General features: G+C 39.3%; 1 protein-coding gene across 2 annotated transcripts in view; it reads left to right on the top strand.

The window, feature by feature from the left end:
• Positions 1 to 11,126, top strand: part of B4GALT5 (beta-1,4-galactosyltransferase 5) — a 57,084-nt gene extending 45,958 nt beyond the window's left edge. For both annotated transcript variants that reach the window (XM_081196543.1, XM_081196542.1), the window contains exons 5-9: positions 1,418 to 1,534; positions 3,322 to 3,509; positions 3,704 to 3,826; positions 4,772 to 4,873; positions 8,082 to 11,126. In XM_081196543.1, the coding sequence (XP_081052669.1) occupies positions 1,418 to 1,534; positions 3,322 to 3,509; positions 3,704 to 3,826; positions 4,772 to 4,873; positions 8,082 to 8,229 (678 nt within the window). In that variant the 3' untranslated portion in view covers positions 8,230 to 11,126. The remainder of the gene's footprint in view (positions 1 to 1,417; positions 1,535 to 3,321; positions 3,510 to 3,703; positions 3,827 to 4,771; positions 4,874 to 8,081) is intronic.
• The last annotated feature ends 1,190 nt before the right edge of the window (positions 11,127 to 12,316 follow it).

The raw sequence follows: 12,316 nt of genomic DNA on the forward strand, positions 1-12,316 counted from the left end.
TGTGAAAAGAAAAAAAGTTGTAGCCATTTTACATTCCCCATTATAGTAACTGGGGATGGGGAAAAGATCCTCCTTTTTAACACATCTAATTTAGTCCTGAAGAAGAAATCAGTTTAGAAAGGACTGCTTTCCACAGCTATAGATATTCTGGTGGATGCACACCCATACAAACTTTCTCTTCCTCAGGCTATATGAATTGCACAGTCTAGCCTGGTCTATGTTGTTAAGTGTGTACCTGTGGCAGCTGAAGCTTTCTGTTGTTGTGTAAAAGAATTAAATAGGTTCAGACCATTCTGCTCCCTAACATGGAGCTGTCTGGTCATGTCTTTAATATTCTGAAATCCCTGTTTGTATCTCTTGAGTACAGTCATACCTCGGGTTGAATGCGCTTAGGGTTGAACGCATTCAAGTTGTGCTCCGCGGCAACCCGGAAGTAACGGAGCGTGTTACTTCCAGGTTTCGCCGCATACGCAGACGCTCAAAATGACGTCATGCGCAGAAGCGGCGAAAAGCAACACACATGTACGCAGACATGCTATCGTTAGTTACGTTTGCTTCTGGATGTGAACGGGGCTCCGGAACAGATCCCATTCATCATCATCATCATCATCATCAATCTTTATTACGGTCCAGAGACCCAACAAAACATTACAAATTAATACAGAGTTCATACAGTCTACCTCCAGGTTAATCAAGCACTTTGTTTGAAATATAGGGCTCGTTTGTTCTTGCAACCACCGATAAAAACTTTGCCACTGCCAACGTTCTATCTTTTGTCCGGTCTTCCAGTAGGAACCTGACATAGTGAGCCTCTGACCTTCCCAGGAAAGGCACCAGCAAGGGTAGTATCAGTTCAGCCCTGGCCTGCTCATACTTCGCACAATGTAACAAAATATGATCTATGGAATCAATGTCTTGAGCACACGAGCAAAGTCTGTCCTGGTAGGGAACTCCTCTTAACCTACCATCTAGCACTGCAGAGAGGAAGACATTCAGTCTGGCTTTGGTGAAAAGCCTTCGATAGTTAGGTACTGTTAGGTTTTTGATGTAAGATGTTAACTCAAAGACATACCCATATTGAACTCCTGCTGCCAGCGGACTACAGACTGCGTGTGACCGAGATCGCAAGTCACTGTGTGCATTGTCCCATTCGTATCCAGAGGTACTACTGTACATAACAAAAGTTTGCATTGCAGCAGGCTTTAAAACACTAGAAGGATTATGAAATCCTGGTTCAAATTCTCAAGGGATGAGGATAGTTTAGCCAGTTGCCCATTCTTGAAGATTTTATTATTGAAGATTGTATCCATTTGATTTACATGTACTTGGTGTTTTGTGCTGGTAGCCTGTGAACTGATAAAGTTTAGGTTGCTTCCAAGATCTAGAAAGAACTAATGGTCATTTTTTTTGTCTCTAGGTGGCAATCCTTATCCCATTCCGTAACCGTTATGAGCATCTGCCAGTCCTGTTTAGACACCTTATTCCAATGCTGCAACACCAACGTTTACAGTTTGCATTTTATGTTATTGAGCAAGTAAGTTAGTTTGTGTGTATTGTTGCCCCCAATCTAATTTCTCTTCAGAAGAACATACATTGAAATAAGATGACCTAGTAATGGTTTTCTTTCCGAAATACGCGTTGAGAGAAAGACAGTAAACTGTGCTTTCCATAGGGCTCTTGCATACTGTATTAAATCCCTAAAATGTGCCCAGAATGTGCCTGCAGTTAGTGATGCCAAAATGCATGCCATGTTAGCTTTCCCAGTGTGGTAGTGAATGTCCTCTTTCTGTGATCAGCAGTTGGGACCCAAATACTACTTCACTTTACCCTGTAATCAATCCAGCAGGTTTTTATGAAACCTCTCCAAACATTTACCATTAAACTTAAATTATTTTCTGGTGTCACACTTTGCTCTGAAAGCTGATGTAATCATCCCATAAGTTCTTTTTAGCTGATATTGCTGATTTTGGCCTTGGTTTTGAAATGAACTTTTCATATTAAATTGTTGTGCAGCATTGAAATGTTCCTATAACTATACTCTCTGCAAGTAACCGAGATACCATATCGTAACTATTTTTTATTTGCCATGCTGCCCTTAAAGGTGCATGTGAACTCCTCAGGGCTTGGCACTAGTAGTTCATAGCCTATGCAACTGAAAAAGGCAAGTGTGATAAATTTCCCTATGTTTATGTAGCAAGCAGAATTTATTGGGGAGGCAAGAAAAGGAAGAAAATTGTCGAAGTAATTGTCAAGCTGAAGTAAATTGCAGTTACTCTAGTTGTTCATCCAATCTGGGAGGTAATTAACTGTTAGAAAGTCAGTATATATATCTGTAGTGTATTTATGAGACATGTAGAGCTTCTAGCCCCCAGGCTGCGGAAAATGACCAGGTCACAAATCCAAACTGGCCAGTCTGTGTAGTATTGGGCAAATGGGATCTAGAAGAAACCTAACCTGTTCAAGCAGTGTTGCAAGTTAATTCCAAAAGCCCTTACATCTTTTGTATACCTTCTAAATATGTTTCTGCCTTGATTTACATTGTATTTTTCTTCAGGTCTTTCCTGAAATTAGTTCTAAGCAGGTATTCTATGAAAAAGAGAGACAGTTACTTATCCCTAGCTACTCATTGTGTTTTTCTAACAACATTTTCTGTCAGCCTGAGCCACATGGTTGATTTATTTAGCTCAACATTGTCCTAGTGTGCAGCAGATTTCCAGGATCTCAGTCAGAAGTATTTACCTAGTCCCTGAATTTCTATTGACTGGAGATGATTGGGATTGAACCTGAAACCTTGTAAAGCATGAACTCTGCCAATTAGCTGTAGTCCTCACATTGGCAATTAATGAGATATAGCTGAGTGGTACAACATAGGATTTGCATCCCTAAAGTTCCTGGTAGGGATGGACACATCAGGTTTTTTCCCAGTCAATGTCGATTTCACACATGTACATGTAGAAGTCTGTTCAGTTTTTGCATTATCTGTGATTTAAAAAAGAAAAGAAAAATATGTATTTAAAATTGTATTAAATACATAAATATGTATTCTTTTGCAATATATTTAAATATATTTATCTCAATATACACATTTCTAATTTTATCCCAAAACACCCACCTTTTTTTTACGTTTCATTTTTTATTTTATTTTTGAGCTGAAAACTGTTGCAAAATTTTGAGAAGTGCAAAATCTGCATTCTGATCCATGCGTTATACTAAGTGATATGAATTAGGTCAGCACTTAAATGAGAACCAGAATTCTCCATCTCTAGTGTTGTAAACAAATGAATGAACACATGCAATTAATTTGTTGGGATTCTCTCTCAGGCTGGTAACCAACCCTTTAACCGCGCCATGCTTTTCAATGTTGGCTTTCGGGAAGCAATGAAGGACTTGGACTGGGATTGTTTAATCTTCCATGATGTGGACCATATACCTGAAAATGACCGTAACTATTATGGATGTGGGCAGATGCCAAGGCACTTTGCAGCAAAGCTGGATAAATATATGTATCTGTAAGTAACTACAATCACGTGCTTTACTTTTCAAGTTAAAATGGTTTAAAGTAAGCAGAGGCAGACACTTCTGTGTCAGTTTGCATCCTAGAAAAGTGCTATTTATGACAGGCAATGAAAAGGAAGCCAAATTTGTTCTTACCTGTATTAAGTTCTGTTCATAGTAACCTTGACTGAAACTTCTTTTTATACAGCCTCCCTTACAATGAGTTCTTTGGAGGAGTGAGTGGCTTAACAGTGGAACAGTTTAAAAAAATCAATGGCTTTCCAAATGCCTTCTGGGGCTGGGGCGGAGAAGATGATGACCTTTGGAACAGGTAAATTGCATGCAAAATAGGTGGGAGGGGGTGCATTACATGCAAGTTCTAATTGTGTTATGACTCCCCCATAGGCTATCCAATTCCCAGTGTGCCAGATAAATAACGAGAATTATGATATAAAATATTGTGGCATGGGGGGTAGGGCTGGCTTAGCTTTGGAATGTTTGAGGATTGGTGACACTTCTTCTGGGACACACACCTATCTTGGCAGTATAAGCTGCCCATAGGCATTGCCCATTTCCCTTCTGTGTAATTGGCCATGTGCCTGTGACTTCCAGTCTTTCAGAGTAACATTTAGACAACTCCCACCCCCCTCTGCATGACTTTTAAGGAAGATCTTCCAGGATCTATAACATTTTTATGTCCTGTGGGATGGGTTTTCTTTACTTAGCAGTTCTGGATGGGGTGGTGGATTGCTCTGTCTCAGGGTCAAATGCTTGCTTCTCTCCCCCACCCCCCAATTGCCCATTGTATTTCCTAACTAAAGTATGATGTTCAGTTAAGCGTTTGACCTACACATGGTATAAATATGATCATTTTGGTTACATAAGATTGTCAGGAGCACTAGCTTACAAACCATATACTACACTTGATCTTAGCCAAAAGGCCGAGAAGCGGATGTGAGGGCGATCTGGCAGCGACATCTGTCACCCCATTGATCGCCAGGGTTGATTCGGCTGATCTGGCTGGCTAGGCGGGTGTCCCCTTCCTCCCTCACCGCTCCATGTGCGTCCCTCCCGAAGCTGCGCGCTCGGTGGAAGAGGACGACCATCCCAGATAGAAGGAGTGTACTGTTCTTCGGTCAAGGGTATACGATAGCTGCACTCCCCTGCTAGAACCTCCAAACCATATTGTGGGGGTTATTGCTCAGATAGTGCAGTCCTGGCAAATGTTGAAGTAAAAAATACTAAAAAGTTTTTCTCTTTCCTCTTTCCCCTCCAGAGTGCACTATGCAGGCTACTTGGTGACTCGGCCAGAAGGAGATACAGGGAAATACAAGTCTATTCCTCATCATCACAGAGGAGAAGTGCAGTTCTTAGGAAGGCAAGTCAAATTTTATCAGAGAATTACACATGAGAGTACAGATTTCCTAGCACTTCAGGCATGTGTCTGTTGCTAACCTGTCTGATCTCAAACACTAAAACTCTGCCTCCTTAAAAACTAAGGGTGGAGTCGTGACTTAAAAGCTTCTAGTGTGATATATGGGGTGTTGTTGCTTACATTCTTCAACATCATTCTCCAGCATCATAGTTAAGCTTGGTATAATCACACTTCTTCAGAAATGTATGTGGATCTGAAGCTTCGTTGTCTGGTGTTACAGATTATATTGGCTTGCACCTCTGTGATTCCTTAGCATTTGAATCCATGCTTAGCCATCCTGAGAGATGCAGATGATTTTAGCATATAGCTGACGTGTTATGTCTATCACAGAAATATATGTAGTGTTACTAAGAACTTTCGTTGTGCTGGATCAAACCTACCAACCCAGACATTCATATACAATTTCCTTGTGTCTCAATTCCAGAAATCACATTGGTTGCCCAATTAATGTAAATAGAATAAAAATACCCTGCTCAGCCCTTGCCTAAACCGGCCCAATATTTCAATTGGATTACCAAGAGTGAAGATTCTGGATCCTTGTGCAGTGCTCAGCCAGCCCCGTAACCAGAAACGTCAGTATGCCAGTATGCCAGCTACAATAAAATTAATTTCAGCTGTGCATGTATAAAATGCAACTTCTGATCATGGACAATCCACGTGATTTTTTCCCCATGCCTCACTGAAATATAGCTATGCCATTATTTTGCTATACATATTCATTGCATGGGACTTGGGCAGAAGAAGCTGACCCAGACTAATTTATATTGAAGGCTAATAGCTCAATGGAGCATCTGATTTGCATGTAGACGTATAATTTTCAATCTCCAGCATCTCCATGTAGGTCAGGGAGACACCCATTGTCTGAAACCCTGGAGAGCTGCTGCCAGTTGGTATAGACAGTATTAAGCTAGATGGACCAATGGTCCGATTCTGTACAAGGCAGCTTCATGGGTACAGTCAGGGGCATACCCAGCAGCCATTAAAATACTTGAGAGAGGCTTATATGGTTTTCTCTGCCTTAGCTCGCCAGCCACAAATTTACTAATGCTTGCACTTGTGAAATATGTTTCTCCTATTTTATTCTAAAACATGCTTCTGCTACTTTATTCTGAACCATGACATTCAGAAATCTAAAAGCAATCCAAGCACTTAAATGTAAATAACTTGATGAGTTTAGTATTCTCCACTTGAATGAGGCTTTCCCCACTACTTTCCCCAAACAGGCAGCTAGATATTTTGTACATTTGCTTTAAGAAAAAGACGCTGAGGATGAGTTGGCAACTTTGTCAGTAGTAGCTATTCTTGCAGGATAATGCCAATTGCTATTAAATAACAGAAATTGTGATAAAGAAGTAAACAGGAAATTTCTAAGTGTTACACAGTTTGTTTGTTTGTGTGTGTGTGTGTGTGTGTGTGTGTGTGTGTGTGTGTGTGTGTGTAATTTATTTATTTGAATAATAAATGCCAGTTTCCTAACAAAAATTACAATAAAAACAAAATTCAAGGTAAAAACTTCAAGTTCCAAAATAGGAATGACATCTGCCAGACCATTGGCAAGGAGTTCCAAAGGGCAGAGCCTGCCACACTAAAGGCTCAGTCCCTGGTGAAGGCTGGCTGGACGTAAGGACAATGGGGGACAACCAAATGTGTCCTAACAGAAGATCTCTGCGATAGAGATGGAGTGTAAGGGATTGGGAAGTCCTTAAGGTACAGGCAACTTCCCATTGGTGTGCGATTGACACATGTACAACCACTGACACACCCGACATTTTTGGCAGGGGAGGGGGGGGTTACATCTTGCAGAAACATGTGGTTCCTCGGAATGCAACTCCTGAGTAAATGGGCAGTTGCCTGTACTTGGGGCCTAAGGTTTTTTTGTTTTGTTTTTTTAATGGCTATATGAATTAACACAAGAATCTTGACCTGGTAGCAAATAGGCAACTAGTACAGTTCTTTCAGCAAATGAGTGGCATGTTGTTGGTAACCTGCTCCTGTATGTAGGCGTGTCCATTGCATTCTGCACTTCTTGCAGGTTCCAGACCAGATAAAAGGGCAGCCCTGCATAAAGCACACACACATATTGTATGTGTATTGCAGCATGGTCTCTAAATTAACTGCACACTCAAGCATAGAATGAGTCTGCAGTGCATGTTCTGGGCTGTTTTCCAATCTCTCCTTTGCCTTGATGAGCCATTTGATGCATTATTTCACTTAACTTCCCAGCTTTCATTCTGCTGCTGCAGCTGGCAGGCAGAGATTGTTTGTAACATTTAAAATCAGAGTAGCCATGAATTAAACCTCCTACAGGTAATGTCCCTCAACTTAGCAGCCTTTCCCCTCTAACTCCAAATATATGGGACAGAGTGTCACTGAAGTTCAGTTGGATCAGTCCAGAAGCCTATCTAGTTCAAGTTCCTGTTTCTCACCATGATGCCTATAGGAAGCCCATTGGAGAGTGGCCCCTCTGCACATGATTTCAGAGCTAAGCCCTGGCCTTGAAAATAGCCCCAGGCTATATTCAACTCTCATGAGGATTTGCCCCAATTAACAAATCTGCAACGTGGTTCAAAGAGGTGTTTGGAGGAGCGCAGCCAAATCATTCAGTCACAAGTCCTAGGTAGGGGTGGTCAACATTCTTTCATCTGATTGCTTAACAACAGTGATGAAGTATTTTTACTGTCTTTAGCAATAGTGCTGCCTGCTGAGGTCAAAGCCTTAGAGATGTAACTCTGCACTGTTTTATAACTTTCTTTAGGTATGTCAGATTTACTTACTTTTTCTAAATGAAAGCTAAGAACATAGGGCTCTGGGCCTGGTATTTGTGGCAGCCCTGTACACAATATAGAAAAATGGAAAGCAGTCTTGCAGTTGTGCAGAATAGATTTTTTAGGAGGTTAGGTTTGAAAATAAATTATGTTGCATTTCATGCCACAATATGTCTGATGCCATTCTAATTGCAAATTTAAAATATTTCTCAGTGTGCTTTTTGAAATCCCAGTCTCCTACTTATGATCATTACTTTCTGAATGGTTTTAATATGTTTAGGGACAGAAGTCTATCATACTAAGCATCCTGCTAGTAGAAATACACTAATTTCTCTCTTCAATTTTGAATATTTACCTTAACGTCTCCCAACTTTTTATTCCAATAGGTATGCACTGCTGAGGAAGTCCAAAGAGAGGCAAGAATTAGATGGCCTCAATAACTTGAACTACTTTCCAAATGTTACATATGACGCCTTGTATAAAAACATAACTGTCAACCTGATGCCAGAGCTGGCTCTGGTGAATGAATACTGAGAAGATGAAAAGAAGAAAACATATTATTTTGTAGGTATCTCTTGGACAAGAAAAATCTTGTGTCTAATGAAGGATCACAGTAATTTTGAAGAATAATACTCCACGCACACAGATCGTCAGATTATAAACTCACTCAAGACTGTGCAGCGAGCTTGGACTTCACTTGCTTTTTGATTTCTCTTTTTAAAGAACAGTGATGTGACCTGCTGCTTTTGTTCCAGCATTCCATCTCCTTAATCTTCAATACCAAACTGTGACTGAATGTGCTTTCCTGTTCATCAAACCAGTTTGGCTAAAAAGGACGCCATTGGCTTCTTGACTTTGGGTGCCAGAAGCTTATCTGGAGGCAATGACCCTAATGGGAGATGAACTGCTACTTAACAATGATATCATTCTTCTACATTTGTGTTTCTATTGGTTTTTTTTTAACTGAACTGCTTGAAGACTATATACTGTATATAAATATATATACATACACACACAACAGAATCACTTCTTAAAGAAGTGCAGGTGTAAATAAGCTTGTAGAAATTGCTTTTTTATATAACTATTTTATGATCCCGAACTGAAGCTGAAGGTTTACAACATAAGATAATTTATGTAAGCCCCCACCTGTACAAACACTTCAGAACATCAGATGACATTCATGTGAGTAATTTTCTTCAGAGCTTCTTACCTGTCTGTTTGCAGGTTTGGGACTCTGCTAGTAGGTTATGAAGCTTAACAAATGGAAGCCATAGCAGTGCTTATTTGGGGGGTGGAATCTGACTTTGGAAATAGGGATTCCATTCATTAATGAACAAAGACCAGTCTCGTGCATTTTGTGGTCGGATAGCCTTTCAAAATTTTATGCTGATTGATCACATTCTACCATATATCTCATAGTGGAAGCTAAACACAGGAAGAAATGCTTCTAAATCAGCTTCGCCTTTGCAAGGGACAGGTTCTCCAAAAAGTTGTAGGTCGTCACTCACCCCTCATATCCACACATTTTTGGTTCAGACTAAGTTTGCAAAGTCTACAGTGATTTCTGTAATTGAACTTTGGGCGTGGGGAAGTTATAGTATTTTGATATATTTATTGTGTAAATGAAATTGTACACTGAACTAATCTAGGTTAAAATTGTAGGTTAGAACTCTTGGTTATTACAGTTAACTGAGAAGGTGTTGCACAAGTACAAATACTGGGATAAATATATCCAGACTCCAAATCATAATTAAAAGAATGAAGGGCATTGAGATTAGTTCAGGGGGGCAGAATGTGAGTCTCTGTGACACAAGTGCTTGGTTCATATCCTCGATTCAGTTTCACAGATCTGGTTTTTGTTTAAATGGGCATCTTAGATTTGTGCCTTTTTTGTTTCATTTTTCAAAAACTAATCCACCTGTTCATACTGTATGTACAAACTTTTTTTTTTTTACTAGAGCTTATGGCCCTGGTAAATGTCTTCTTGGATTGCTCTAATATATATTTATAGACGCAGATTGTGAGTACTTAACCTGAGAAGTACTTTAATTTCTTTTATTGAATTGTTGCCTTCACTTTGTTTAACTTGCATAGTTTACACTTAGTTTCTTTGGTTCGGTGGATGTATGATCCCCATATACATTTGTTGTGGGTGTGACTGACCAAGCCTATTTTCTTACGTCTCAAAAGAGTTATGAAAGTGTGTATGTGTGTGTGCGCGCGTGTGTGCTCGCTCGCACGTGTGTTTGTGTCTGTCTTATCAGCCCATATGAAAGGCAGCAAGTCTGCTCTTGAGAATGCTGGTAAGTGTGCTTTAAAATATTTCATAAGGGGAACCCTTCATGGCTGCTGCAGAGGTAAGGATTTGCGTGTCTTTTTATTTTTTTATGGCACATATAGCAATAAAGACTTCTAAATTTTGACTTTTTTCAGATGTGGATAAGACACATACCCTTTTCTTGCTTGTCTTTTTTTTTTAATCTAGAAAACTGATAGAAAACAACATCTTTATTTAATGGTGCTTCAGTTGAGGAATGTATTTTCAAATTGTCTGAATTCACCATCACATCTACATACACCTGAATAGATATTGGTCTGTGTGGCATTTCAAATCCTCAAGCTTTTGAGTAGATTGCCATCTCTCTAGAACCCCTATTCTTGAACAAGAAAAGGAATTACCTCTGCTCAGAAAGGCATTAAAGATTAGCATGAAAGGGTCAGTTTTACTCCTTAATCAATGGCTTTTGGTTTATTTTGTTCTTTCCAATCAAGTTGTTTTATTTTCCTCTTTTAAAATGTGGAATATCTTTGAAATGTGCACTGTTATTCTTATCAGCTAAGTCAAATACTATATAGTAAATGTAATTGTTGAAAACATAAATGTCAAGCGCATGTGATGTTATAGTGTAAAAGAAAATCATTTTAAAAACTGTACATACTTTGGCAGCTGAAATTTCAACAAGGCCAGTGCTCCCCATCTCCATCAGCACGGTTGGCTAAACACTGCTGGGGGCAGAACACTATGATAAAAATGCGTGTTATTATTATTTTTTGTATGAGCCATGTGGGTCTTTATTTGCTAAAACATTTGTTTTAAAGCCACTACATTTTGTAAAAACAAAAAACAGCTCCTCTTCTTGAAAGAGTTTACCAGCTGAGCAACCACCATGCATTTCCAAACACCTGCTCGGAAAAGGTAGCATTGAACAACATGTAGCTTCCTTCCATCCTATTGTTTGAGCTTGCTCTTATGTTTTCTATGAGGTGCCAGGGGTACATTTTTGCACTGAAATCTATAGTGTTTTAAAACACACACAATTTTCAGCAAAGCAATCCTTTGTGTCATTACATTTATTTACCCATGTGTTTGTACATTTTTGTATGTTAATTTATGAATGATTTTTTCAGTAAAAAGAATACATATTCAAGAACCAAGAGACTATTGATGTCACATTATTTATCGAAACAATGTTTAATCTGCAGGTTCTATGTAGCACAAACCACAGACAAGCCTTAAATGTACAGTTTAGTTGAAACAACTTGCCAGATAGCTATTTTTTAAAAGTCAACTTTTTTCAGTCTTCACCCCCACCCCCGCATTACATTCCATGAGATAGTATCTGAACTTTGAACATTATAATCACTGAAGACGGTCAACCTGTTTCTGTTAGAAAGAACATGTGCACACTCTCACTGTCCCTTATTGTTCAGAGAAGTGGCCTGGGTAATTTTCTCCAGGATCGCGAGCCAGGTGTTCTTTGTTCTTATAATTCCAGAATCTCTTTTGGGAAATACATGATTCTTCTGTGGGTTACTTAACAAAGTGCTGCCTTAAATTCATGATACGGTGACTTTCAGACCATCAAAACTAACCTTAACATTTGCCCATGTCAAATACAGTAACATGAGCTACTATCTCCAAAGCTTTTTAAAATTGTTAGCAGTAAATCACAATGTTACAGAAACCTCTGATACAATAGTTTCATTAAACCCGGACCAATCTCTTACAGAGGCTGAGCTGCTTTTCAGTCTTCATGGAATTAAGCTAATGCACATGCTACATTTCATTGTGACATCTCAGTGTTCAAGAGAGACTTTATTGCGATGCAGCTTTCATCTTTTCCAGGCCCCTTGAAAATGGATGTAGAGAGAAACTAATGTTGAACCTGGAATGTAGCATTGTCCTGAAAACACACACCAGCTTTTGTTCAGGAGGAGATTTTTCCTATCAAACTGCTAAAGCCTCCCTTTGCTCAAGTCCTTTTGGCACATGGCAAAAATAAAGTACTGAACTATAAGATGTTTTCTCAAAACTATTTACCGCTTGATCATTGGCAGTAGAAGGGATATTTCCATCTCTAAACTAGCAATCTAAAATTACCTCTGTATTTGATATCTGTTGTGAAAATTATAGGGCACCTTGAAATTGGCCAAAGCCTGAAACACAAATCAGAAATGTGGTTATTCACGTAGAAGCTCTTGTTCAGTCCTCAGAAATGATAAAGGAGTCAAGGGAACAGGCTAGATGCTGTTTAATGCTCAGGAGTTTAACTAATCAGATTATCCTGTGATACGGGTATAATTAGGCTCTGGTAACTTGCAGAGGAAATGCCTGTTTCTA

The sequence above is a fragment of the Podarcis bocagei genome (genome assembly GCF_964188305.1).
Source record: "Podarcis bocagei genome assembly, chromosome: 5".
Lineage (NCBI taxonomy): Eukaryota > Metazoa > Chordata > Lepidosauria > Squamata > Lacertidae > Podarcis > Podarcis bocagei.